Genomic DNA, 26,216 nt, shown 5'->3' with positions numbered 1-26,216 from the left:
ATGGGAGGACAGCGCCTTTGAACACTCGGTAGTCCGGGGCTAACACGCACCCAATACGCTAGAAGTTACTTCCACCCAACTCCTTCCCTAGTTAACTCGCTTGCCCTTGCGGTTACATGTGCTTAGTGCAAATTTACATCCGGTCCCTTTTAGACACCGACTACAGGCTTTTAAACCGGTAAAGTCATTTAAGACGAAGTTTTGAAACAGTTAACAGCAGCTACCTACTTGCGAGGTCACGCCCAATGTACCCAGGAGTGAAAGCGGTTGACAAAGCAGCAAAATCGGGCTCTTTTGAAAGTGAGGAGGTGGTGGCTCTTAAAAGAGCCTTTGGGTCGTTCAGATGTCCGTGGGGTCTTAAGCCCTCTCCCCGCGGATGCGGCGGGCCAGCTGGATGTCCTTGGGCATGATGGTGACGCGCTTGGCGTGGATGGCGCACAGGTTGGTGTCCTCGAAGAGCCCCACCAGGTAGGCCTCGCTGGCTTCCTGCAGCGCCATCACGGCCGAGCTCTGGAAGCGCAGGTCGGTCTTGAAGTCCTGCGCGATCTCGCGCACCAGCCGCTGGAAGGGCAGCTTGCGGATCAGCAGCTCCGTCGACTTCTGGTAGCGACGGATCTCGCGCAGCGCCACCGTGCCCGGCCGGTAGCGATGTGGCTTCTTCACGCCGCCCGTGGCCGGGGCGCTCTTGCGCGCCGCTTTGGTGGCCAGCTGCTTGCGCGGCGCCTTCCCGCCGGTGGACTTACGAGCGGTCTGCTTGGTTCTTGCCATATTCCAAGTAAGTCACGAACAGCCTCAGAAACAACTTTCCTGGTGCTCCTTGCGAAACAATGAACCAAATAGCTGCTCCGCCGGCTCTTTATAGCTACCTTCTCCTCGTCCCATTGGCTGGGAGCACCGAGGCGACCGTTTACAATATTTGAAGTTCCCGGGCTCTTCGTTGATTGGGCCAGTGGGGCACACTCTTCCTGATTGGTTCCTCCTTCGCTCTTTGTTCTCTTGCTCTGTGACGAGGGTTCCACTCAGGTCGGAATTCTTTCCCTCCCTCCCCCCCCCTCTGCTTTGAACAAGGTTCGAATCCAGGGCCAACTTTACGACCACGTTTTAGTCTGGGCATAAGCTCTCGTGTGCACGCACACTTCTTTGCACGGAAGCTGATCCCTTAAATAGAAATTGATTTGTTCGTAAAGGTGTCCCTGCACTCTAAATTTGTTCTTTGGTTATTGAAAAAGGCATTATACCCCTATGGAGGGAGAGGGGGGGCTGTTCTTTCTAGCAGCCCTGCAGCCCGGTCCTTTGCATAGGGCTGTGCGCACAGGAACATAGCCTTAAAACATAATTCCACAGCTTCTCGTTACCCTCCCCACCCCCATTGTTTACAGTCTTTCACAGCTGGAGAGACCAGAGGGTACAGTACAGGGCAGAAGAAATTCCACCAAATGCTTCTTCTGCTCTTGTGCTGGGGAGAAGCCCGCCCTTGACCACCACATTCAAAAGGCCATGCAATTAAAGGAGAAATAACTGGGGCAGCCCCCCCTTTGCACAAGTATTTCCAAGATATGCCCCAGAGAAAGCGAGCCAAAGCTATGTTTCCACGTGTATGTGTGTGTATTTGTGTATCATTCTACAGAAACTAAAATACTTGGAGATATTGTAGCACCTTAAAGATGTGAGGCTTCATTGTGGCAGAAGTTGTTGTTACATCCACTTCTGGTCCAGGAAGCAGATTAATGCAACATATCTACATCCTGGGCTGTTGGTTAGAACCTTATGGAGCTTGAGAACTGAATGTGAAATAACCAGTGCCATAATAAGAGATGTACTGGGCTTTAGGGCACCGTGGGATCATAGGTGGCCCAACCGTGGCTCTCCAGATGTCCATGGACTACAATTGCCATGAGCCCCTGTGATCGTGGCCAATTGGCAGGGACACATGGTCATCCAAAGACGATTATTTGCAGTCCTTTAGACCCAGAACATTGCACAGTTGAGGGAGGCGGTGGCTGACAACAAGACCAGTGTAACTACTGGTATCACAGTTAAAATATATATAAGATGTATTGATTCGATGATATAAGCTATATAACATGTACAGTTGGAAACTATTTTAAAAACATACTAATTAAAGAATAGAATTTAAATATATATATATATATATATTTAAAATATTTAAAATTCCATTGCGTTCAAAATACCGCTGCCAGTCTAAAACCTGTTTATGTATTTAACCTTAAGAGGTGCTGTGGATCTTAATAGTTATGGGAACAGCAGTCCGTGGAGATCTGGAGAGCTACAGTTTGGCCACCCCCCGATCAGTTTTCGGTAAAAGTATTCCCCTTACAAAAGTATTCCCTTCTTGGCAGAAGGCCCAGAGCCATAGGGCAGTATAGAAATCTAAATAAATTAATTAAATTAAATTAATAAATTTATTCCCCCCGGTGGAACGAGCTCCCTGAGGAGATCACAGCCCTGCCTGAACTTCCACAGGTCCCGACCGACTATGAAAACCTGCTGGTCCCCCTCCCCCCCCATGACTCTCCCAATGTTAGTGAATTGTTATTTATATTATAAATGTGGTTTTGTAATCTTTTGATGCTTTATTGAAAGTTCTTTTGATGTTATAGTCTGTATAATGCTCTATGTAAGTTATATAATGTTCAGTGTAAACCACCCAGAGCTGCAAAGAAATGGGTGGCATAGAAATCTAAATAAATAAATAAATAAAATAAAAGTAAGAGGGTAATGGTGTCCCATTCTTTCTCTGCATTGCATTTTCCCAGTCAGGCCATGCTGGCTCTGCAGGCCCAGGAACTAGCTTTCTCTAGGGCCGCAAAGGACATATGTGTGTGTTTGTAGGGATGGGCATAGAAAAAACATCTCAATTCCTGCATCTGCAGGTGATAAGATCCCAATTCCTGGGTCACTTCTATCTGTACGTACTAACCAAAGCAGGGATTCCCAGCCAGGGTTGCGGGGAATTCCTTGGGTTAAGTCAGAGGTCCAGAAATCTCGATGGCCACTGACATCACTGGAGCCCACTTCCATGTGAACCCACTCCTCCTAAATGGAAAGGGTATATGATTGCTAGAACGGCTGGCCCTGACACCATTTCTGTGCCCACTTCTCTGAAAGGGCATGTCACCCATTTGGGGGGCCCTCCGAGCCTGACAAACATTTCAGAGCTTCCTCCATGGGCAAAAGTGGCTGAAGCAGAGACTTGAGGTCAGTCTAGAAGGGCGTCTTCCAGGATCCAGCTGTAGCAAACCCCTGAAAAGGGGTTTAGGGGGATCCCGCCCCTTTTGTAATTCCCTCCCCCAGGATAAGGGCTTAGCTAAACTCTTCCAGATGGGACAATAACATCAGAGTCCAATGGCACCTTTAAGACCAACAAACATTTATTCAAGGCATGAGCTTTCGAGTGCAAGCACTCTTCCTCAGACTTCCAGATGGAGTCGAAGGTCCCCGGTCCCTAGGCTGTTGTGTTACAGCAACGGTGTGCATTACAATGCAGAGCACTAGCAGAATGCTAGTTGTCATTGGCTTTATAAATCTTGTATTATTTTTTATTCAGTCGTATTAATGAGGTTATGCTTTCAGCTTAAACTTTATTTTAATAGCCACCTTGAGGACTTTGTGATGTATCTAAAATGAGTTTTCTTTGTACAAAGCAAAATAGATGCTTATAAAAACCTTCCAGGTTGTAAACAAAGACTAGACTACAGTGGGAAACTAGGGAAACTTTCTAAATGATGAGCATTAATGCTCCAAGTATTTCACCACTCAATCCCTCTCACTGATCAGTCAAGTTTCAAGACAATCATCCATAAAAACTCACATAACATTTTCAGATGGAAATGAACTACGAACCATTGCTTTACAGCAGCCTCTCAAATTTTTGACCATTGAGAACCCCCTGGAAACATGACTTCAAGAAAACCCAGAAGGGTGGGGCAAACCTGCAGAATATAGTTAAGCATAGGGCTCTCTTTCCCACCCACCCCCAGGCCCATCATTGCAATTTTCAGAGAGGGGGGGATGGGCTAATTAAATGTTAATTGTTTTAACAATTAAATAAAACACATAAAATTTAACTCTCATCCAGAAAACCATTCCAGGGCTGTCAAGAAGCCCAAGGGTTTCACAAAAGCCTGCTTTACAGATTTACTCGATCACAGACTCATGGTCACCTCCCTGCTTTGTCTTGGCAGGTATATTTTGCAAGTATATTTTGCAGACTTCCATCACATAAAGTAAACAGCCCTTTCCTTGCACAGGTGGGTGGCCCTGAAAAGGACCGTTTGTGTGTGTAGCTGGGGGATCAAGACCATGACTCTTCAGCCTCCGAAGCCGTACAGAGTGCGACCCTGGCGCTTCAGGGCGTAGACCACGTCCATGGCTGTCACCGTCTTCCTCTTGGCGTGCTCGGTGTAGGTCACAGCATCTCGAATGACATTCTCGAGGAAAACCTTCAGCACGCCACGCGTCTCTTCGTAGATCAGCCCCGAAATGCGCTTCACTCCTCCGCGGCGAGCCAGGCGACGGATGGCAGGCTTGGTGATGCCCTGAATGTTATCTCGGAGGACTTTTCGGTGTCTCTTGGCTCCTCCCTTTCCTAGACCCTTCCCGCCTTTCCCGCGACCAGACATTGCCCTTTCTTTCCCAGCAAAGAACACAGACTACAGGGAAAAACGATAAGTGACAGCAGACAGCCAAGGGCAGTTTTATATAGGTCAGAACCCGACCAGAGTGAAAACAGCAGAGGTAAACATAGGGGCGGTAACATTTCGAACGCGCTAACCAATGAATGCGCAACACTGCGATTTTAAACCAACCCATAACCGGCCAGTTTGAGTCGAGGTTTCTTTTAGATATTTTCTGTCTTGATAAATCGAGACATATATTTGGGGACGGCTTGAACGTGAACAATAACAAAACGAGCTGTGCTTAATGAGGCGTATTCCTCATTCGTGACTCAGAAGATTACCCGTTCGTTTGCGGACCATTTAGTCCAACATAACTGTTCGTGAATCACGCAGGCTTACTTCACGAGATAGATCTGATTAATGAGAATTTATTTTGGAATACATTTTGTATCACTAGACTCCTCGTTCATTTGACACGGCAAGAAATCGGTATGAATGCCTCTAGTGTGTGTGTGTGGGGGGGGAGGGTGCTACCCATGTTTAACCCGAAGTAAATAAATAGGTTCCACTTACTGTCCAGTTAAGAGTGTAGAGAATTGCAATCTATCTTCTTTTACATTTGGCAACCGCAGCCTTAACATTGTAAACCGGTTACCAAATAGCATAATTTCTTACCTGCTCTGACAAAGGAACAGTGTTTTGCGTCAAAAAAATTAAGAAATAGGGACAGGGCCTTCAGTTTAAAAAATTAATACCCTTGCTATTCAGAAGACAGATGTGTCTTTCATGCCATCTGAGAACATCACTGAACAATTCTTCAGGGATAAAGTTATCCTGAAAGGCTTGAAATCCACAATATGTTGCACCTAAGAATGTCCATTCTTCCCCTCTTCAGCCAATGACTCTGAAATAAACTACTTTATGGTCTACGTGTACGGAAAACTTTAGAGTTCTTCGGTATTTAAAACAGTACAACTACCGTAGGAAATGGTCTGAAGATTGGGATCACCTGATTAGTTTCAAAGGTAGTGACGCAACACTGTAGAAAATTTAAACTTCCCGCGCAGAGTTGCAATTGGGTACAGGTTGGAAGACGCCTTTTCCTTTCTCTTCCGCGTCTGCTTTCTTTGTTCACGTCGCAAATTACATTTTCTCTCCCCACACCTTTATTGATAATGAACTTGGCATAGAATGAAGCCTGAAAACCGGGGAGGGGGGGCCAGTAGGAAAATATATCAGGTTGCAAGAGATCGAAAGCTTCAGCATTAAAGCAAGAAAAATTACTTGGAAAAATAACATTGTTCCCCACTCCACTACGTGTCCTTGAAAAGGAGCCAAACTGGCGTAAAACAAAGTTTCTTTTTTTAAGTGGTTACTATTAAGATAATAATGTAACAGATGTCCCAAGACTTTGAACCGATACAGTACACTACAAAGGCGCAGCTATCCAAAGGTACCGATACAAAAATTATGTAGCTATTCTCCCGTCTCTGAAAGACACCCAACCGAAAGCGAAACACCCAGGCCCTTCCCTTAAGTTACCTTTATTTATAAATATTCTACTATTCAGAAAAATTATTTAAGACTCTTTATCGGGGCAAAGCCATAGTGCCCAACGCTGGTTCCCCGGAGGAACAAGGACTGCACAAGATTCAGGCAGGAAAAACTACACAGCAAAACGGAGCGAGAAAAACATAATAAAATCTCGCCTGAAAGAGTGCGCTTTCAGCAGGACGGCAAAACGACCAGCTCTTTTTTGGAAGACATGGGTGGCTCTGAAAAGAGCCTTTGTGTTTACGGGGGGAGCAGGCGCGGGAAACTAGCCCCCAAAGCCGTAGAGGGTCCTGCCCTGGCGTTTCAAAGCATAGACCACGTCCATGGCGGTCACGGTTTTCCGCTTGGCGTGCTCGGTGTAGGTGACGGCGTCCCGGATCACGTTCTCCAGGAAGACCTTCAACACCCCTCGGGTCTCCTCGTAAATCAAGCCAGAAATGCGCTTCACTCCACCGCGGCGAGCCAAGCGCCGGATAGCAGGCTTGGTAATGCCCTGAATATTATCACGAAGGACTTTCCGGTGCCTCTTGGCACCCCCCTTCCCGAGTCCTTTGCCTCCTTTCCCACGACCAGACATGGTGCTAAACCAGTTTCAAAATCCTCCCAAACAAAAGCCTTAAACGGGTTTGGCCGACAGAGACTGCCGGCCGGCTTTTATAGGACGTAGTCGAACCTGAGTGAAAACTTCAGAAGGGGCAGGTACTACGTTCCATCCCGCCCCTTGCACCACTCTATTCGCTCCGAGGCTTGGCTCCTTCGCCAATCAGCCGCCGGAAATGTGTCTCGGCCCTGTCGCCTCCCTTCCTTACGGAACTTTCTTTTTGAGTCTAGTGGCACCCTTAAGCCGAACGGAGTTTTATTTAGCCTGTGTCAGCTTTCGTGTGCTCACAGATGTCCTCAAATGTGCGCCCGCATGGAAACTTACAGCTCGAGTGCTACTTTCTTGGTCTTAAAGATGCCCCTGGATTCAAAACTTGGTTCTGCTACTTCAGACCAAGGGGCCACCCAACTGGGTATTTTCTTGCAGGTGCGAAAATACTCCGTTTCTGACAAGGATCTCTCTTTTTTTGAGGCAAGGCAATCGTATTTTAATCATTTAAAATATCTGATCTAAAATGCCATCTGAATTGCCCTAGCATGTCTAAAAAAATAAATTATACATTCCAACTACAACCATAACACAGACGTTTACACTCTGTTGGATTGGGGAATGATTTATTCAGTAATTTCAACATACTATTACACCCCCCTCCTAAAACTGCCCCGCCCCCGTTTTAAAATCAGGCAATCCTTAGTTCAAAATCTGGTGCTTTTTCTGTTATCAATAGCTCGCTGTGATTTCCCAAGATTTCTCAATTAAGTTTGTCATACATAGAGAGGTTCGCTCTTTCCTTAGGAAAGCTCTTTCCCACCACCTTCTTTGTATTTTCAGTGCTTCTCATAATTCTTGTCATGATTTATCCCTGCCAAGACGAACCGTGAATACACAAAGCCAACCGCTCTCCTTTGCCAGTCGAACCTTGCCGCCAAACAAAAAAGGGTTTCAAAGCGGATGGAGGCGGCCCTGAGACTGTCCTTTCATTGGTCGGGAGCCAACACGAGCCCCTGACGATTGGAGGCGGGGAGAGGGTGTCACCAATTGTCCAGAGCCCGGGAAATTTAATCAAGAGGTTTATTGTTCTTCTTTCCACCAATCAGGGAAGCAGGAGAGGGATATAAAGGACCTCCCGAGCCCGGCGCCTCATCTCTTCTGTAGCCTGCGAGAAACGTGGTGATTTTGGCCCCTCTGCTGTGACAATGGCAAGAACCAAGCAGACCGCTCGTAAGTCCACCGGCGGGAAGGCGCCGCGCAAGCAGCTGGCCACCAAAGCGGCGCGCAAGAGCGCCCCGGCCACGGGCGGCGTGAAGAAGCCACATCGCTACCGGCCGGGCACGGTGGCGCTGCGCGAGATCCGGCGCTACCAGAAGTCGACTGAGCTGCTGATCCGCAAGCTGCCCTTCCAGCGGCTGGTGCGCGAGATCGCGCAGGACTTCAAGACCGACCTGCGCTTCCAGAGCTCGGCCGTGATGGCGCTGCAGGAAGCCAGCGAGGCCTATCTGGTAGGGCTCTTCGAGGACACCAACCTGTGCGCCATCCACGCCAAGCGCGTCACCATCATGCCCAAGGACATCCAGCTGGCCCGGCGCATCCGCGGCGAGAGGGCTTAAGCCGGCTTCTCGCCTCGGGATTCTCCCGCCCCTTCTAGAACCCAAAGGCTCTTTTAAGAGCCACGATGTTTTCACTTGGAAGTGCTGGAACACGCCCACGTCTCCCTCCCAACGGAGACTGTTTGGGTCTTTCGCTTGTGCGCTCGGCCCTCCCAAAGTTCGTCCAGGGGCACGTTTAGGACAAAATCTGGATTCGCGTTTTATACTGTTGCTTTAAACAATGCATAATGGGACAATTATTGGGGCTCACATAAGTGTATTTCATAAAGGGTACGAGGAGAGTTTCATTGTCTGCCTTCCCTCTTCATTTTTCTCCCTGTTCTCAAGCTAGTTACACTCCTGCACTGTACCTTGAGATCCCGATTCCCTTCTTTGCAATAGCCCCCCCCCCAAAACAAATGGCTGTGTGTGTGTATCCTTCCCCCCCTAACCATACGTGTCGAAAGGGGCCGACTAACCACAAGCTCACATCCGCAGGGTACCGCGATGGCCCCGCACAGACGGCACAGGTTGAGGGAAGAACTGAAATCTTCGGGGTCTCTTGGCCTGATCCGAACAGGCCGGAGTAGCCTGATGCAGGGAGCTAAAGCGGGGTCGGGCCCCGGAGAGTACTTTGGGGGGGGGGGAGGGGGTAGCTGTCCAGGGAACACGAGAATCGCGACTCGGCTCTTTCGGGAGTCGGTGGGTGGCTCTGAAAAGAGCCGTTGGGATCACAAAGCGCTCGTCCTGCTCCTGCTCCGCTACTTCTTCTTGGGCGCCGCCTTCTTGGGCTTGGCCGCCTTGGCCTTGGGCGTCTTGGGCTTGGCTTTGGGCTTGGCCTTGACGCCCTTGGCCTTGGCCGGGCTCTTGGCTTTGGCGGCGGCCTTCTTGGGCTTGGCAGCAGCGGCCTTCTTGGGGCTCTTGGCCTTGGCGGCCTTCTTGGGGGGCTTCTTGGCGCTGGCGGCGGCGGGCTTGCGGGCCTTGGTGGCGGGCTGGCGGCGGGGCTTGGCGGCGGCGGGCGGCTTGCGGGGCTTGGCGGCGGCCTTGTCCTTGGCGTCGGCCTGCTTCTTGGCCAGCTTGAAGGAGCCCGAGGCGCCCGTGCCCTTGGTCTGCACCAGCGTGCCTTTGCCCACGAGGCTCTTGAGGCCCAGCTTGATGCGGCCGTTGTTCTTCTCCACGTCGTAGCCGGCGGCCGCCAGCACCTTCTTGAGCGCCGCCAGCGACACCCCGTGCCGCTCCTTGGAGGCCGCCACCGCCTGCGTCAGCAGCTCCGTCACGCTCGGGCCCGACGCCTTGCGCGCCTTCGCCCCGCCGGCCGCCTTCTTGGCCGCCGCCGCCTTCTTGGTTCCGGGCGCCTTGGTCCCCGGGGCCTTGGCGGCAGGAGCGGCGGGCGCGGGCGCTTCGGGGGCCGTCTCCGACATGGCCGGACTGCTGCTGGGGTTGGTGCTGCTTGCTGCTGAGGCTGCTCCTGCGAGGGCGCTGCGAAGCCAAGTCTGAGTCGGAGCGCAGCGGCCGCCTACTATTTATAGGGCGGAGCTGCGCCCTGATTGGCGCCCGGCTCTGCCGCCGAGGAAAGAGCCGGCCGGGCTTCCGCGGCAAAGGGAGCGGCGGCCTGGCGGCATCTTCAGCCTCGAGAATCCCCCCGGCCGACGGCCCCGATCCCCTTTCTGCCGACGCCGGATTATTGGGGGGTCTGGGTCGGGCTGGGAAGGAAACGGACCACGGGCTCGCTTGTCTGGTGCCTCCTGAACCCCCCCGTACACGCAGGACCACCCGCTCCCGTTCAGGCGGCGTAAACTGCAGGCTATCCTTCCCTCCTTCCAGTGCAGTCTACAGGAATTGTTGTTTAGCTTCATTCCTATCCTGTCCTCCTCCTGCTTTACAATCTAGGCTTGGCGGCCCCTGGCCAGGGCACCCAAAAAGGCGACCACTTCCCCCCTGGTGCGCCACAGACCTCCACAAAATAATGCACAAACTCTTTTGTTTTGGGCCAGTGGCTGAACACTATTGATTATGTTGGTTCCTATGAGCCGGAGCGCCGCAAACTGGGCGAGGCTGCATGAATTCTCTCTCCCGCCCTCGGAGCTTTCCCCCTCCTTTTCATCATCAAATGTTCCCTTGCTTGCTGGGAAGAAGAAAGATTAACCAGTAGCGCCATTTTAAACTGCAGTAAATGGATGCAAAGAGCCACTGGATTCTCTGGGATGCAAAGACAGGCTCCTGAGGGGCCAGGTATAAATGGAAAGATAAAATAAAATAAAGGTAAGCTGAAAAATTTTAAAGGACAGAAATATCCATATACCACCCCCCCCCTCCCACACTCCACTTTTTTACAGCCAGTTGGTTAAAACATAGGTCTGTACTGCAATGAGGTATTAATAAACACCCTGGACTATAATAATATGTACAAAATTCACAATCACCAGGTTGATTTCCCAAAAAGTCCCCATTCTGTAAACCTCTCTTGGACTGAAGGGAAATCTACTAGGTGTGGCAGTGTACATACAAGGGTACCTTGAGTTGGTCATGCACACTTAGGATGGTGGACTGAGCATTATAGCCACAGGGATGTTTGCTGGTGGGCCAGTGGTCTTCACCTGGGCCAGCAAGCTCAAGTACTCAGTCCTTTTCCAAGGCTGTATTTCCACCCCTTGCCTACCTTGCAGGAATGTTGTGAGAATAAAATAGAATTTTAATGTAATAAAATTCCCAGGCAGCATAACCCATCTGGTTCTCTCACCCCCAGTCCGGTATCTTGCATCCACAGCCAGTTCACCTCAGTAGAGGGGGACTACCTGCCCTTGGAAACCACTCCTGCCCTTGATGTTCAGAGCATCCTAAGGAGGGACCCTTGAACTTCCACAACCCGACCCCAACCAAATACCTGGTGGAAGAGCTCTTCTCATGATGGCCCTCCTGTTTATAAACTATGGGGACTTTTTTCCTAATAGGGTGTAATAACAAAAAAACCCACTAGATGGGAGTAGTAAGCAAGCCTATAATGGTGACCCAGCTCATCCCCATCAAGACTAAAAAGGTTGGTTCTCTTTTGCCCATTGCTCAGTTAAAGAAACGATGGAGCATCTATGTGCATTCAAATATTATGAAAAGGAGCTCACAGGGAAAGGCAGAGTATGTTGGGAGATGGACGATCAGATTTCATAGCAAAGCCGAATTAGTGGAATGGAATGCTCTCCAGGATCTGTGGCACAAGTTCTACGGGAAGGGGAAAAGGGGAAAGAGGAATATAAAGGGAAATTGTGGAGGCGTGCATGAAATGAAGGGACATTTGTAGGAGAGAGATTACCGTGTGGCAGCAAAAAAGAAAAGAGATGGCAGACTCTTGTGGCACCTCCAAGACTCTTTTATTGTGACAATACCTGCTTCATCAGCTGCGTGAGAACGAACCACACCTTGGTGGGCCTATTACAATTGTGACACACACAAAAATAGTCAACAGCAAGATCAAGCAAGGAATGAAAAGTATTAGAAGAGGCTGTGATATTAATTTTCTTATGGACCACCAAGATGCCATCGAGGTAAGCATGGCAGATTGGATCCCATCAGCTTTTCCGCTAGTGAAAAGGGGAAGGGGGGCACCACTGAAAAGGCCATGTTGGACACTTTGGGTCCTGCACGGGGGAAAGATATGTGGACCTGGGGGGGGGGCGGGGAACCGTAGTCAGAGGAGAATGATTGGTTGAAAAGCTGGCAGGATCCTGCCCGGTGGCTGTTCCCAGTGGCAATGATCCGTGAGAACACATCTTTGTTTTGCTACGTTGATAGGCAGCAGTGACAGCTGAAAGACGCCTGGCCTTCCTTCAAGCCCCAAGGAATCTCTCAATAGGTTTTAATGGTGGAGGATGGAAGAAGGATGAAAGAGTCCCTTAAAGTACAAACTTTAAGAAGAGTGGGTTTTTTTTTAAATTTTGTGAGTTGGTTTGTCTTTGAGCCATCGGCTGGAAACAGCACAAGACAGGAAGACTCTTGATTCCGCAGGACTCTGGATTTCTCTTACACTGCCGGCTCCTCTCCTCTTGAGATCAAGGTGGGAGACACTGGGAAGGGCTCACATCTCTCCTGTCCAGTGCACCACCTTTCCAAGTCCCAGAAGAACATGCAAGGGTCACAGGGGGAAAGGACCAAACCCCCTGGATCGGAGGCAGCAACACTTCCGTCGGCTGCAGAGCTCACATGGGGCCAAGAGTGGAGCTGGAGGTCATACCCCAGCAAGCTGGATCCTGAAGGGTCGGGGCCAAATAATGCAGAGCCATCGGTCAAGGGCCCCGTCTCACTGGCAATGGGCTCAAACAGCTCTCCGGGGTCCGGCATCAGGGGGTTGAGAGAGGGGCCCCAACTGGGGATCTGGTCCGGAGCCACGAACGCTTCGGCTGTGCCCAGAAAGGAGCCTGGAGGGGCCACGATCGGCTGTGGGGCGTGGGGCTCAGGACGTGTTCGGGGAGGTGGTGCAGCCTCCTGGGAAAGGATGGAGGAGGCCAAGCGCCGGGTTGCCGCCTCAATGTCCGTGAAGCTCCTAAGGGAGGAAAGGAAATGAGGGGGAGTTGATGCCATGGTGGGAAAGCTCAGGTGAAAGCGGAGGGCCAGAGAGGCTGCCCCCAAACATCTCGGAAGGGGTCAAGAAAGGATTAAAAAGGAATAAAAAAGAACAGCCTTGTCAATGCCACTTGAAGGCTGGCCCGGGGATGCCAATCCCCAGGTAGGACCTACCTGGGGATCCCCTGGTTCCTCTCCAGACGATGGAGATCAGTTCCCCTGGAGAAAATGGCTGCTTTGGGGAGGGAACTACCTTCCACTGAAGTCCCTCCCTCAAGGCCCGCCCTCTCCTGGCTCCACCCCCCAAAGGCCCCAGTTATTTTCCCACCCCAGAGCTGGCTACCCTAGAGTGGCAACCCTTGGCAGAAGTTCTTTGAATGTCTTCCGGACTCTTAGGCCAGGCCTACGAATTTGCTTAGCCCTCCCAGCTTCCCTAAAGAGGTGCATTATGGGACACAGAAGCCCCTCTGAGACGCTCCCACCACTCCCATCCCACGCTCCCAGGTGCGCTCCGCGGGCGCCCTTACCTGCAGACCTGGTTCTGTAGAAACCGCCGGTGGTTCACCTTCCTCTTGCCAGGCCGGCTCTTGCGAGGCTTCTGCAAAGTGCGCAGGACGTGTGAGGCGGCCGTCGCCACAAAGGTGCACAGGTCGCGCCCACGCTCGAACGTGGCCAGGGGCTGCGTCGACGCCAGGAAAGGCAAGGCCGAGGGACTGGCACGCGGCATCCTCTGCTCTGCGAGGAGGAGGCTGGGCTCAGCGGCGCCCAGGGAGCAGTTCCAGCGATCCTGCACCGAGGGGCACAGTTAGGTCAGGCTCCTGTCGCTTACCCTGCTTCTCTCCCTGTTTTCCTCGCTGCTCCAGGTCCTTGGCAATCAAACAGGCACATTATCAACATCCCTTCAAGCGTCCCTCCCGCCCTGATTTTGAGGACTTCTCCTGACTGCTGCATGTTGCAGATGATCTTCAGCCAACGGAGGCCGTCACCAGTCCATCATTTGACCCTCAGCACATCCCAAAAGTAAAACTGGAGGCCCCTCCCCGCATAGACCCCCCCCATTGTGGAGGGACACAGGCTGAACCATTTGGGAAGCCCCTATGAAATCTCACATCTGTCTTTGCAAACTGTTTTCTATTGTACTGTAGTGGCATGGGAGTTGGGGTCTGAAATTTGTTTGAGGAACGCAACGCTGTTCAAAAAGTATAGTGTTGGAAGGGGCTTCACAGGCCATCTAGCCCCACCCCCTGCTCAACGCGGGGTCAGCCTAAAGCATCCAGGAGAAGGATCCAGGAGCATCCAGGAGAAGGATCTGTCCAGCTGCTGCTTAAAGGCCACCATCAAGGTGGGAGCTCACCTCCTTCTTGGGCACTTTTCTCTTTGGGGAGAAAAGGCAGATTATAAATGTTTGTTTTTTTTTAATAGCCAAAGCGTTTGGACTCTGAACAGAAAAATCAGCAACCCTTCCAGGCAACAAACACACACACACACACCTGCCCCATCAGGCTAGTCCTTCACACAATCTCCAAAAACCCACTTGCATGTTGTGTAAAACCAACAAAGTATTGTTGAATTTAATAAGGGGTTGTCCTGATTTAAAGGCCTCCCATCCCAATGGTGTCCCCAGTTCTACGTACCTGGTCCTCTAGATGAAGAGGTTTGAAAAAGTGGATTCCAGGGGAAAGAGGTGATTCTTGGTAGCTCTGTCGCTCTGCCCTTCCATCTAGCTCCCTGGATTTTTTCCCTTCCCAACACTCTCCCTCTGGGTTTTTCCTTTCTTTCATAAAGCTCCTAGCTGGAGCCTCGGCTGCCTCTCCCGAGACTGGTACCCAAGGCAGAGGGGAGGGTGTTAAGGATGCTCAGATGCTCCACCCCTTTCGTCTTCCCACCCACTTCAAACAGGCACATGGTTAAAATTCGTTCCTCTCTCAAGTCCATTGGTTCAAGGGCTCCTTTCAAGGGCCCTGGCTGGCTCGCCTGACGCCTCTGGAAATCAAAGACACCGACCCCCCCCCCCTCCTCTGAAGCCTTTTGGTGTCTAAGTGATGTCCAGAAGAATATAGGAAGATCAAATACTTAAGGTAAAGGGATGTCAGCAAATCTCAACCTCTCGGCTTATCTGGGTGGGCCCAGAACCCATGACTCCAAAGCAGCCAGTTTCTCCAGGGGAACTGATCTGTCTGGAGATGAGCTATAATTCCTGAGGACCAACACCTGGGGACTGGCATCCTTAGAAATACCTGTAGATTTGTGGGTTAGAACATGGGAAGGATGAGATTTGGAGAGGGAGGGACCTCATCAGCCACATATAACACCATAGAGTCCAGCCTCCAAATTTTTCCCAGAGGGACAGACCTCCGTTATTGGGGGATCAATTATAATAGCTCAAGAGCTCCAGGTGCTGCCAGGAGGCTGGCAACCTCACATGGGAGGCACGAAGACTATGAGAAGGCACAGGAGTGGGTAGCACTTAGCACCATCTGAATTATCTGTTGTGGCTTTCTCCCATGCAAAATCCATTCTGTTCACTCTCCGTTGAGAGGATGGCTGAAGTCTGCATCCTGCTCCTTGATGTCACTTTCTTCCTTTGCACCCCTCCCCTCTCCTGCCCCCCACACGCTTGGATTCTCTCCCCCACACTGGGGTCAGGCCTCACTGGCTTCCCAATTAGCACATACTTCCTACCAGGATGTGGTCCCTATTGCTAGCCGGGCCCATTAGAGATGTCAGGGCCTTCAATAGTCTCTAAGCACTCCAGGTCGCCCGGAGATGCCCTTGCCAAGCCAGGAATCTGCCGGCACAAAAGACACCCCCACCCCCACCCACGATCTCTTGAGCGAGTCCCCGAGTCACCCACCGGCAGAATACCAGCAATTATAAGGCAATTTGCAACCATCACGGTTAAACGGGGGACTTGCGTTGGCAGGAACGGGGGGAGGGGGAGGCCAGAAAAGGCAGGGGACAATCTCTCTGCTGAGCTCACCCTGTAAGAAAAGGCCCCTCCTCACCTTGCACCCCACCCCCAAAATCTCCAGGTATTTCCCAACCCAAAGTTGGCAACCCCAGTTCCTAGGCGCACACCCGGGAGTGCCTCAAAGGTGAGCCTTGGAGCAAAGGAGGGATTTCCAACCCGCCCCCCCCCCGACTCCCTGACTCTCAAACCTCACTCAACTCAGTGGGACTCTTCCCAAATAAACACGCTGACAATCGGGCCGTGTGTGTGTGTGTGTGTGTGTGTGTGTGTGTGTGTGTGTGTGTGGTCGCTTGGAAGAGGAGAAATAAAACAAGGCAGCTTTACAAAAGACGGGCCCGATTCGGATGCAATCGCTGCACACCAATCCCCATTTGTGACTCTCCTGAAGTTCCTCAGACGCGGCCAGCCCAAGCCTGAGTGCAGCCTCTGCCGTTCCGCACCTGGACGCTGCCCCGGCCAAAGCGGCAGCCGATCTGCAGACTCAGCCATCGGCCTCCGGCCTTACCCTCCGGTGCCTCTGAGCAGGCGGCCGGGCGCCAGCATTCGGCCTGCCTCTGGCTTCCCCCTCGTCCCGCCTCGGCCAGTCAGCAAACACGGCCCCCGCCCTGCGGGGTGAAATCAAAGCCTGCCCTCTCCCTTCCCAATGCTTGTCACACACAGGTGACAAAACAAACTCTGCCCATGAACAAAGATCCCTCTCATGTTCACAGGCTGGCGAGAGAGGCCAGGGCCTTGCACAGCGGGGGAGGCCTGCCAAGACATTTCTGCCCTCTGCGGAGTCCGTCCCTGGCCTCAGACTTCCACTACAGAAAGGACTCTTTTACTGACTGCATTTTTATTCCATATCCCCCTTCCTGTCTCACCCCAAGAAGCTCAGAGCGTCTTCTCTAATTTTATCCAGTGTGGTGTCCTGTTTAAGAGCGGCGGCCTCTAATCTGGAGAACCGGGTGTGATTCCCCACTCCTCCTTCGCATGCAGCCAGCTGGGGGACCTTGGGCTGGGCACAGTTCTCTTAGAGCTCTCTCAGTTCCACCTACCTCTCAGGGTGTTTGTTGTGGGGAGAGCTGCTTTGGAACTCCTTCGGACAGTGAAAAGTGGGGTGCAAAAAACAGCTCTTCTTGCAACAGCCTTGCAAAGTACGTTGACCAAGTTTACTTTATGGGCATCCAAACAACGGTCTGTATCATTACTCCTACATCACACTGTCCGGGAAGCAGGTGGCCAAAACAGCTAGGGGACAACGAAAGGGCCAGAAAGATTTAATTTTCATGACCAAGATTTCAAGTGTTCCTATCTGAAACCAATGAAGCACAATGTGAATTTTGTTAGATGTATACCTGAGAGTCCTGCATTCAGACCTTTATTTATCGAAACCTGAACTGTCAAATGCTCCACAGCTTCCAAAGGAGAACAAGAGATGGTAAATGGTTGTTACGAAGGTAAGTGAAGCAAAGATCATGTGACACCTGGCATCTTGAAAGTCAGATGCGGATGAGTAAATATTAACATGTGGGCCAGGGACAAAAAACAGCAACGAGACAAAAGAGGGATGGGGGGGGGTTGGAACCATCCCTTTTTCTAGGTGGAATGAAGCAGGGTCATGTCCTAGCTGGTTTGTGGGGCTCTCTGCCCCACATCTGGTGGTGCTGCCGCAGTTCCCTCTTGGTTTATTTTTCTGTGAGCTGCTGGCGCTCTCGCATAACTCAGGCCTGGCGGCCAGGAGCCCCCTGCTGTCCTTGGGCTCAGAGATCGGAGGTGGCCGCCAAGGGAGGAGGTGAGCTGTCTGGTGACCAGGTGGGGAGAATAGAGAAAGAGAGAAGGGGAGAAAGGAAGGGAAGCCACCCGTCTCTCCACGTTCCCCCCCAGCCCTCCTTATCGGCGTGACTTTGGGGCCCAGAGGCAGAGAGTTCATTTCACAAAATGGTGGGTCAATCAGGAGAGGAAACATGGCAGAACGTGGGACTGACCAGTTTCCAGACTGCAGTCCTTTGACCCGTTATGGTTTCCCCAGTCAGACCAGTAAGATCTGGTCGACCCGCAGTACAACAGAAGACAGCTCCTCTTAAAGTGCATGTGTTCGAGAAACCCTCTTTTTTAAGCTCCACAGGGCCATTTAGGGAGGGAGAAATCCTGGTCACAAATGTCTTCTCCCTCAGAGCGAATGAGAGCCGTGGAATCTGCTCTCGGCTTGACCCGGTTTCTTTTCCGACACTGACTGACCGGGCACAGCAAATGATGTCTCTCTTCCGGTTGTGTCTGTAGACCTGCCGAGGATGGAGCTGGAGGTCCGAGGCAGGATCATAATCCTGAACAGGCGATTGGCCAGCACGAGGTTGGATCCCGTCCACCAGATCCCGTCAGTTTAAAGTGAAACTGACCAATAGCGCATGCTGGTGGGAAGATCCTTTTGTTCGCTCAATACGGGTTGTGTGGGTTTCTCAGTTCAGTTTTTGCCTCTTCCACCCTTGAGCTGGGATCACAATGAAGAGCTGAGATGAACTCCCCGTGTCCTGGGTTTTGCACCCATAGATCTAACACTTCCCCTATCAGTTCAGCCCTGGTGGCATCAGCTGGCTCGAATCCCGCAAGACAGGAGGGAGCTCACTCTACCCCACCCCACCCCCTGTCACACCAAGCCCAGTGGGGTGAGGACATGTTTAAATAAGGACCCCCATCCCAAATCAAGTCACAAGACCGATTCCTACAGCAGCAGATGTGGCTAAATGTTCCCAAATACGGAGTGGGAGGAGATTGTGCAGAAAACACTCTGCATATGCCCAGAGACCTTCTGGTATAGCTTAGAAAGAGATGGTGCATCGTTCATACTAGGTTTCTGAGCTGGATGCTGCCTTCGGTCAAAATATTCCTCCACAGGTCCTGCTTGGCTCTTTGCTTGGATTTGTTAGCTTCTCCCCTTCCCTCCCAGAGAAGGGGTCATGGGGTTAGACAAACCCAGCAGCGCCAAGCCGGTTTGCTTTGGCCAAGGCCCTCGACGGCTGGCTAGGATTTTCCTTTCCACACACTTCCTCCCTCCCTTTCGTACAAGCCACAAAACTTAGGCCAGGAATAACCTCTTTTCAAACTAAGCCAGTGACCAGCCAAAGACGGGGTATGTGTGAGGATTTGGGGCCTTGAGTGCTAGCAGGGTGGTGGTGGTGGTGGTGGTGGTGGGACCTCAGGGCCAAGGGAGATGCTACAATGGGGAATAAAGGAGAGGGCGCCTTTTCCAAACTGTATGGACACAAACACTATGGAATTGAAAGTCTCTCTCTCTCTCTCTCTCACACACCTGGCTGTAAAGATATATTTATTCAAGCCAAACACACACATACGCACACAACACAGAGACAAATGCCACTCAGAAGCACAGATAAACAAAGACTGGCTAGGAACACACCCAAATCATCCAAGCGTGTCACACATTTACAACCAAGAGAAGCGTGGAATATACTAAATCTCTGTCTTCCAGATTGACTACCGATTTCAAGACTACAGAAGTCCAATACCGTGGGGGGTGAGGTGGGAAATTGGCAGTTGTGAGGGTTGGGGTCCTTCCCTTCCCTGAACTCCGTCCTCTCCAGGCTGTACTCCAAATTCTCCATGAATTTCCCTAAATGAACGAGACCGGTGATCTCCAACATAGGCATCAGGGCATACATTTTTTTTTTGGGGGGGGGTGTCCTGGAGTCTGGTCAACAGCCTGCCCTGGCTTTCCTCTACCTCATTGGAGCAGGAAGGGCTTCGGAAGAAGCCAGGAAGTCGCATCTGCCATTCAGAAGCAATTGTCCCCATCCGTCTTAAGAACACACTTGGCTTATAACCTCACAATATTTTGTAATGGCTCCCACCCTGCCCCATTCCTCCACGGCAGCCATTTTGTGATTGATTGGGTTCCCTTGGCCGCCATTTTGTGGCGAGTCCCCTTACCATTTCTCAGGACTCCAAAAGTGCCCACACCAGTCAACAAGATCTGAAAATGGTAGATGCCTACGTACAACAACAATTAGCAGTCCACTACTCCAAACTGACAGAATCTGCTGATCCTAAACCCCTGGGAAAATAGTAAGCTTGAAGAAGTAGGAACAAGTCAAAAGTGTTTCCCCAAACTCATGGCTGTTGCCTTTTCATGGCATCTCTTGACTTGGGGATGAAATCAAACTGATTTCACTGAAAAAACAAACAAACATTCATTCTTACTCTGCCTGGATTTATTTTGGTCACATGCAATTAACGTACAACTGAGGAAGTCGAACGAAACTAGTTTATACCGAGGATACTAGTCAATGAAAATCATAGAGTTTGGGGCTGAGTCCCCCTACCCCCAGAATAAGTGTCCTGCTCCCCCCCATCTCCCACCAGCTGCCAGGTTCAGGGGGATGCACTCTGTTCATACTCAGAGGCACTCTTGTCCACACCTTAACTTCGCATCCCGTAGCCTTGGAGATCCAGAACAAAGCACTACGGAGGAGAAGACCCTTGCCTGAACAAAAAAAAACAAAACTGAGCCAGCCATGTGAGCTCTCACTGAATACTGAGTTTGGAGTATTTAAATTATTTCATTACGGGGGGGAACAACGATTTAGAGGCAGAAACGGGAATCGTAAGAATACCAAAAGGCCAACTTTAAACCCGTTTCTGCATGGTTTCTTTTGTCTATGGATCCCTACTGTTCCCTTCTGCTCCTTCTATCTCTTGGTTATTTTTTTTTCCTGCCGGTTGGCGTAATTCCATGGAAAGGAGCGTGGTGATGCCAGCAGGGAGTTAGGCCCTTCTTCTCGGTCTGCTGGGGGCGGGAGGGAAAGGAGGTGGAGGTAGAGATTCTGTCTCTCCAAAACTCCGGACCAATCGGACCCCCAAACGCCGTGCCATCCCCCCGCCTCGAAGCGCCTTTCGGTGACGCTGTCAGAATCCCACCCTGTGGACGAAATAAACAGGTTCCTCAAATGCAAGAAGGGAGCCGAGAGGGGCCGGGCCAAGGCTCAAGCCCGACATACCGACACTAGCAGGGTGCAAGGAATGCGAGGGAAAAGAATCCGCAGCCCCAGACAGACACGCGCTGATGTTCGCACACTGGAGACCTCTCGCCACAGCCAGCTTCGGGCGCACTGAGCAAAGGAACGAGACACTGAGCAAACCAGTCTTTGCGTCCGGATGGGGAGCTGCAGCCGCTGGACCTGGACGGAAGACGAGTTTGAGGACGGAGGGGGCAAATCCCAAAGAATATCCTTTGCGACCCAATACTGACAAGAATAGGATGGAGCAACGGAAGACAACCACGAGTGAGTGAACGAAAAGCAGTGTGGTAAATCAGGCAGGTGGATAATATCTAGAGAGAGACGCAGCTCAATAGACAAGGAGCAATGGGAGAGAATCGCCGGGCACGCTAACCTTTCTTTCTCTTAAAGACCAGAAAAGATATTGAGAAGTTCAGACAGCCCACACTGTCTGCTCATGGAGCCTTCACCGACCAACTTTTCTTCGAGGGCGACCCAGGGCAATTCTTCTTTGTCGGAGGGGGCCGAATCTGCAGCAGCCCTGGGAGCGGTGCTAAGTCTGATGTGTGCCATAGGGGTAGCCGGGAACCTCTACGCCCTGGCTGTAGTGCGGGCCTCCCCCTCAGCCTCCTCGCTGCGCGTCCACCTCATCAACCTGGCCCTGGCGGACCTGCTGTACCTCTCGACGGCCCCCTTCATCGTGCATAACGGGTTGGCAAAGGACTGGCCCTTCGGGGAGGCGGGCTGCCGGGTCCTCCTCAGCCTCGACCTCCTCACCATGCATGCCAGCATCTTCCTGCTCACTCTGATGAGCTGCGAGCGCTACGCTGCCGTGGCGCACCCCTTTCAGGCTGCGCGCCGCGCCCGGCGGTGCCGCCGACCGTTGGCTCTCGCTATTTGGCTCCTGTCCTTTGCCCTGGCTCTTCCCATGATGGTGATGATCCACCAAGAGGAGCGCACGGTGGGCGAGGGAGCAGTCGTCCGGCGTCTCTGCTCCCCCACATGGAGTGAGGAGCAGTACCGGGTGTACCTGAGCGTCCTCTTCGGCACCAGCATTGTGGCTCCGGGCCTAGTCATCGGGTCCCTCTACGGGCGCCTGGCAAGGACCTACTGGCTTTCCCAGGCCCGAGGCGGGTTAGGCCGCACTCCGAAGAACCGCGTCTTCCTCCTCATCTTCATCATCGTCTTGGCCTTTTGGGCTTGCTACTTGCCCTTCTGGATCTGGCAGCTCCTGCCCCTTTACTGCCCACTGGCCGCCCGCCTGCCCGTCAAGACCGAGATCTCCATCAACCACTTGGTGACCTGCCTGACTTACGGCAACAGCTGCATCAACCCTTTCCTCTACACCCTGCTGACGCACAGCTACCGGGAGTACCTCCGGGCTCGCCATCGGGGGACGTCGCGGGCATCCTTGCGTTGCCTCCAAAGCAGAGGCCGGCCCTCGGGGGAAGACGCAGAGGTCTGAGCAGATACAGGTGAGACAAGAGGGACATGTGGTAAAGCTTGTGTTGTGGGTTGGCAGGTGTCTACCATTCATTAAAATGTGCCAATGCTGATGTTGGGAGCGGTTTACCTAGAATGGCTGAGCCCAATGGTGGCTCCCCAGATGCCCATGGACTACCATTCCCATGAGCTTGTGGGAACTGTAGTCCATGAACATCTGGCGAGCCAACCATAAACTAGATGTACCAATAGTGTAATCTGAGACAAAGCATCTTCCTACATTCCTAAGCCTGAGCCTGAGTATTTTATCCAAACTAGGAATGCCAGCCTTTAGGTGGGACCTGGAGATCCCCTGGAATTACAGCTCATCTCCCGGCAATAGAAACCAGTTCCCCTGGAGGAAATGACCACTTAGAAGGTGAACCCTGTGGCATTATATCCCCTAGAAATCCCCCCTCCCCAAACCCACCCTCTGCAGGCCCCACTCCGAAAATCTCCAGTTTCCCCCCAGCTCGGAGCTGGCAACCCTAATCTAAACTAACCATGCTAATTAACATGTTTATACAGCAGGAGTCCCCAAACTGTAGGCCCTTTTAGAATTTTGAGAAGCCGCCATAATATGGCTACTACGGAAGATGGGAGGAATCACAAAATGGCCGCCACAGCAGCCGGGACAGATCATAAAATGGCTGCTGTGGGGAGTCGCTGCAAAAGATTGAGAGGTTCTAAACCAAGCGCCTTTCGACGAGGGAGGCAGGAATCTCCAGATGGGCATTTCCTACAGCCCCCAAGAGGCTGCATCCTGGTCTTCTGAATTAATGCCTGTTCCGGGCTCTTTGCTTTAAGACAGAGGTGGGTTGGGGGGGGGGGCTGACAGAGAAGCAAACAGGAACCAGGAAACTCATCAGAGGACACTGTCATAGCCCTGAATCAGACTGCTCTTCTATGCCAACGTTTTGCACAAGGAGCCAAGCATAATCGTCATCCTTCTGTACCTCTGCCTTCTTTTTTCCCTGTTGTAGGTCTCTTGACAACCCATTAGGAAGAAGCAGCAAGAACTCCCTCACCTTCTCTGGACTCCTTATCCCTCGAACAAGGACGTCAGGTGGCTAACGGGAGATGCTGGAGTAGCATCCTTGTTGTGCCATTCCACAGAGGCATGTTTGACGAAGGACGAATGAATCCTGGAGGGCGGGGGTGGAAAGGTGTGGGGGGAGGTTGTGCTTTCCCTCATCTGTCCTTCAAATGGGCTCCTACACACCCATTCGTCTCTGATTTGTACATTAACCCGCACATCTCTATGTATTCCTCATGCTTTTATGGCTAGCAATTCCGCTGCACTTCAGGTAGGGATGCCCGCCTCCTGGTGGGACCTGGGGATCCCCTGGAATTAGAGCTCATCTCCAGGCAACATAGATCAGGTCCCCTGGAGAAAAGGGCTGCTTTGGAGGGTGGTCTTCACAGCATTATACTCCACGGAGGTCCCTCGCTGCCACAAATCCCACCCACTCCTGGCTCCGCTCCCAAAATCTCTAGGTATTTCCCAACCCACAGCTGGCAACCCTAACTTGGGGATGATAGGAAAAGAAATGACTCCTGCTTCTGCTGTGGACAGGTGAGTGAAGGATTTCCTGTCTCTGTGCTTACTGCTTGCTCACCCCGGCACCCTTTGAGAAAAATAAAGAGAGCACAAGCAGGAAAGAAATGGGATCATGTTTGTTTAAAGAAGGGGTTCCAAAAGCGGGTGGCGTGTCTAGTTAGCTGTGCCCCTGCTTTTTGTCCATGCACCTCCCAAAGTATTTACTGTTTTCCTTTGCTGCTAGAAGAGATGCTATATTTAATCCCCGTTCCTACGAGGAAAAGTCATGGTGCAGTGTCCCTAATAAAGCACCCACGACAATTGCGTTTTCTGTGTGTTTTACATTTCTTAGGGAAAATAATCCACTTAACCCACGCTGGAGAGCACCGTATTCTTCAGGCCACGCGCTCATAAGCTTTGTTCACGTTTGCTGCTCCCAGATCTGTACAAATGGCAACACCCTGACCCGCGCCAAGGTGCTCCAACATGAAATGCTGCCGTGCTTTTAGAAACATCACACCCTTGCGAGGGGGGGGGCAATTGTAAGGAGGTTCCCCCACCCATGGAATTTTCCATCGTGCAAAAGGACGGGCGTCTCAGCTTTCATTTCCCGTCAGCAAACGCAAAAATACTTGGAAGTCACGCTTGCTTTTACCTAGAAACCACAGCCTTTGACGCCCACACCGTCTTTCCGAAGTGGAAGATTTTTCAGAGATATAGAATTGCCTTTCTAAACAACAGCTGGGGGAAAGAGATGGAGCTTGAAGGGGAATTCGGAGAGGCTGGAAGGTCAAGAGCCAAGTTTTGGCTGAAGGACTCTATTTTGGATGCATTTACCTATGAATGATCCCCTCTCCCTTGCTTTCAAGAAAAAGAAAGGAAAGGGGGGGGGGGAAAGAAGACAGATGGATGGATGTACAGTAAACCACAATTGTTGTCCATGGAAATCCGCAGAGCCAAAGCTTAGCCACGCCTGGATACAGGCTGCCTACAGAAGGATCACAGCAAAGTAGATTTGGGAAAGAACAAACTGAGAATGAAAGGGCAACTTGAAATAATGAATAGGAGCCTCCTAGGAAAGCTGATTTATCATTAGCAGGCCACTAGTGCCCTCTAGAGGTCGAACCAAGTGACAACAGCGGCTCTGGCCTGTCTTCTGCAGGTTGCGATCCCCGCTTTTCAATGAATCAACAAACGGCATTGATATCATTCCGTTCGTGCACCGAGGCTGCCGTCCCGTCCTCCACACTGGGCAAGCAGTTCTCAGATCACGAGGAGGAAGCAGTAGCACAAAGGCCAAAGGTTCCCCTTGTCCTTTGCCCTCCTCGTCCCCCAGCTGGAAATAGCATTCGGGGTCATATAATCCCCCGCAACAGAGGTGTCGTTCAGTCATTGTGGCGAGTGGCCTACCGCAACAGCTGCGCCGAATGCTCTTCTGAACACTTGAACCTCCTTCTCCATTTGCAGGGGTTCATATTTCCAAGGGCTCAGAGGGGAACACAGCCACCACCCCTCACCCCCCCCCCACAGCAAGGACGGTTCCCCTTGCAGCAAAATGCCTTTTCTATCCTCCCTCATCACAACAGGATCCACGCTATGCTGCACCCAGGTTTCTCCATCTTTCAGTCATTTGTACGCAGAAATTGCAATCGGCCTCAGAAAGCTATGGGACACAAAGACAGGGACAGCTGGGTTGCCAGCTCTAGGCTGGGGATCCTGGGAGCCCTAATGCCAAAAGCCCACCCACTGAAGCTACTTTTTGCTCCCCGGGACCTGATCTCTGTCGTCTGGAGATCAGCTTTAATTCTGTGAGCTCTCCAGAGTGGCGGCTTCTAATCTGGCGAGCCCGGTTTGGTTCCCTGCTCCTCCACAGGCAGCCAGCTGGGTGACCTCGGGCTTGTCACAGTCCTGATACTGTTGTTCTCACCGAGCACACCTGTCAGAAGCTCTCTCTGCCCCACGTCCCTCCCAGAGTGTCTGTTGTTGGGAGAGGAAGGGTAGGCGATTGTAAGCCGCTTCGAGACCCCTTCAGGCAGTGAAAAGTGGGGTATAAAAATCAAATCTTCTTCTTCAATTTTACTCTGTGGGTGGCGAACGGCTCCTGCCACGCACTGGCCTTTCCTCTAACTCACCGGCCCACCATGAATATTTTGCCAATGAAAAATGAGTCTCCAATACAATTTTCTAGAAATTCTTCAGCACCTTTAATTAACACCTTCGAGGCATTCTTAACCATGGACATCTCAGCACAGGGACTTCAGATTCACTGAGGTTTGGGCCAGAGGGGATCAGTG

General features: G+C 51.6%; 7 protein-coding genes across 8 annotated transcripts; 2 read left to right on the top strand and 5 right to left on the bottom strand.

Moving 5' to 3' along the window:
* Positions 1–312: 312 nt before the first annotated feature.
* LOC143826125 (histone H3) lies at positions 313–988 on the bottom strand. The gene has a single exon (XM_077314778.1). The coding sequence runs from the start codon at positions 766–768 to the stop codon at positions 358–360; it is 411 nt and encodes a 136-aa protein (XP_077170893.1). The 5' UTR covers positions 769–988; the 3' UTR covers positions 313–357.
* Positions 989–3,988: 3,000 nt separating this feature from the next.
* Positions 3,989–4,672, bottom strand: LOC143826135 (histone H4). Its single transcript, XM_077314788.1, has one exon. The coding sequence runs from the start codon at positions 4,641–4,643 to the stop codon at positions 4,332–4,334; it is 312 nt and encodes a 103-aa protein (XP_077170903.1). The 5' UTR covers positions 4,644–4,672; the 3' UTR covers positions 3,989–4,331.
* A 1,736-nt stretch (positions 4,673–6,408) lies between these two features.
* Positions 6,409–6,807, bottom strand: LOC143826134 (histone H4). Its single transcript, XM_077314787.1, has one exon. The coding sequence runs from the start codon at positions 6,769–6,771 to the stop codon at positions 6,460–6,462; it is 312 nt and encodes a 103-aa protein (XP_077170902.1). The 5' UTR covers positions 6,772–6,807; the 3' UTR covers positions 6,409–6,459.
* Positions 6,808–7,956: 1,149 nt separating this feature from the next.
* Positions 7,957–8,466, top strand: LOC143826126 (histone H3). Its single transcript, XM_077314779.1, has one exon. The coding sequence runs from the start codon at positions 7,992–7,994 to the stop codon at positions 8,400–8,402; it is 411 nt and encodes a 136-aa protein (XP_077170894.1). The 5' UTR covers positions 7,957–7,991; the 3' UTR covers positions 8,403–8,466.
* A 412-nt stretch (positions 8,467–8,878) lies between these two features.
* On the bottom strand, positions 8,879–9,854 carry LOC143826110 (histone H1.2-like). Its single transcript, XM_077314739.1, has one exon. It carries the CDS (start codon positions 9,800–9,802, stop codon positions 9,143–9,145), a length of 660 nt encoding a protein of 219 aa, XP_077170854.1. The 5' UTR covers positions 9,803–9,854; the 3' UTR covers positions 8,879–9,142.
* A 1,888-nt stretch (positions 9,855–11,742) lies between these two features.
* C16H19orf85 (chromosome 16 C19orf85 homolog) lies at positions 11,743–17,681 on the bottom strand. 2 transcript variants are annotated; one of them, XM_077314684.1, is made up of 3 exons: positions 16,347–17,681; positions 13,463–13,722; positions 11,743–12,915 (listed from the first exon to the last, which is right to left on the bottom strand). In XM_077314684.1, exons 2-3 carry the CDS (start codon positions 13,660–13,662, stop codon positions 12,396–12,398), a joined length of 720 nt encoding a protein of 239 aa, XP_077170799.1. In that variant the 5' UTR covers positions 13,663–13,722; positions 16,347–17,681; the 3' UTR covers positions 11,743–12,395. The 2 variants fall into 2 exon arrangements, with proteins under 2 accessions (XP_077170799.1, XP_077170798.1); XM_077314683.1 differs by lacking the exon at positions 16,347–17,681 and adding an exon at positions 14,570–14,918.
* A 3,621-nt stretch (positions 17,682–21,302) lies between these two features.
* LOC143826083 (urotensin-2 receptor-like) lies at positions 21,303–24,957 on the top strand. Its single transcript, XM_077314674.1, has 2 exons — positions 21,303–22,375; positions 23,366–24,957. The coding sequence occupies exon 1, from the start codon at positions 21,358–21,360 to the stop codon at positions 22,363–22,365; it is 1,008 nt and encodes a 335-aa protein (XP_077170789.1). The 5' UTR covers positions 21,303–21,357; the 3' UTR covers positions 22,366–22,375; positions 23,366–24,957.
* Positions 24,958–26,216: the final 1,259 nt, after the last annotated feature.

The sequence above is a fragment of the Paroedura picta genome, chromosome 16 (genome assembly GCF_049243985.1).
Source record: "Paroedura picta isolate Pp20150507F chromosome 16, Ppicta_v3.0, whole genome shotgun sequence".
Classification (NCBI taxonomy): domain Eukaryota; kingdom Metazoa; phylum Chordata; class Lepidosauria; order Squamata; family Gekkonidae; genus Paroedura; species Paroedura picta.
The sequence above is the reverse complement of the archived record's forward strand: the minus strand, read 5'-3'. Positions and strand labels throughout refer to the sequence as shown.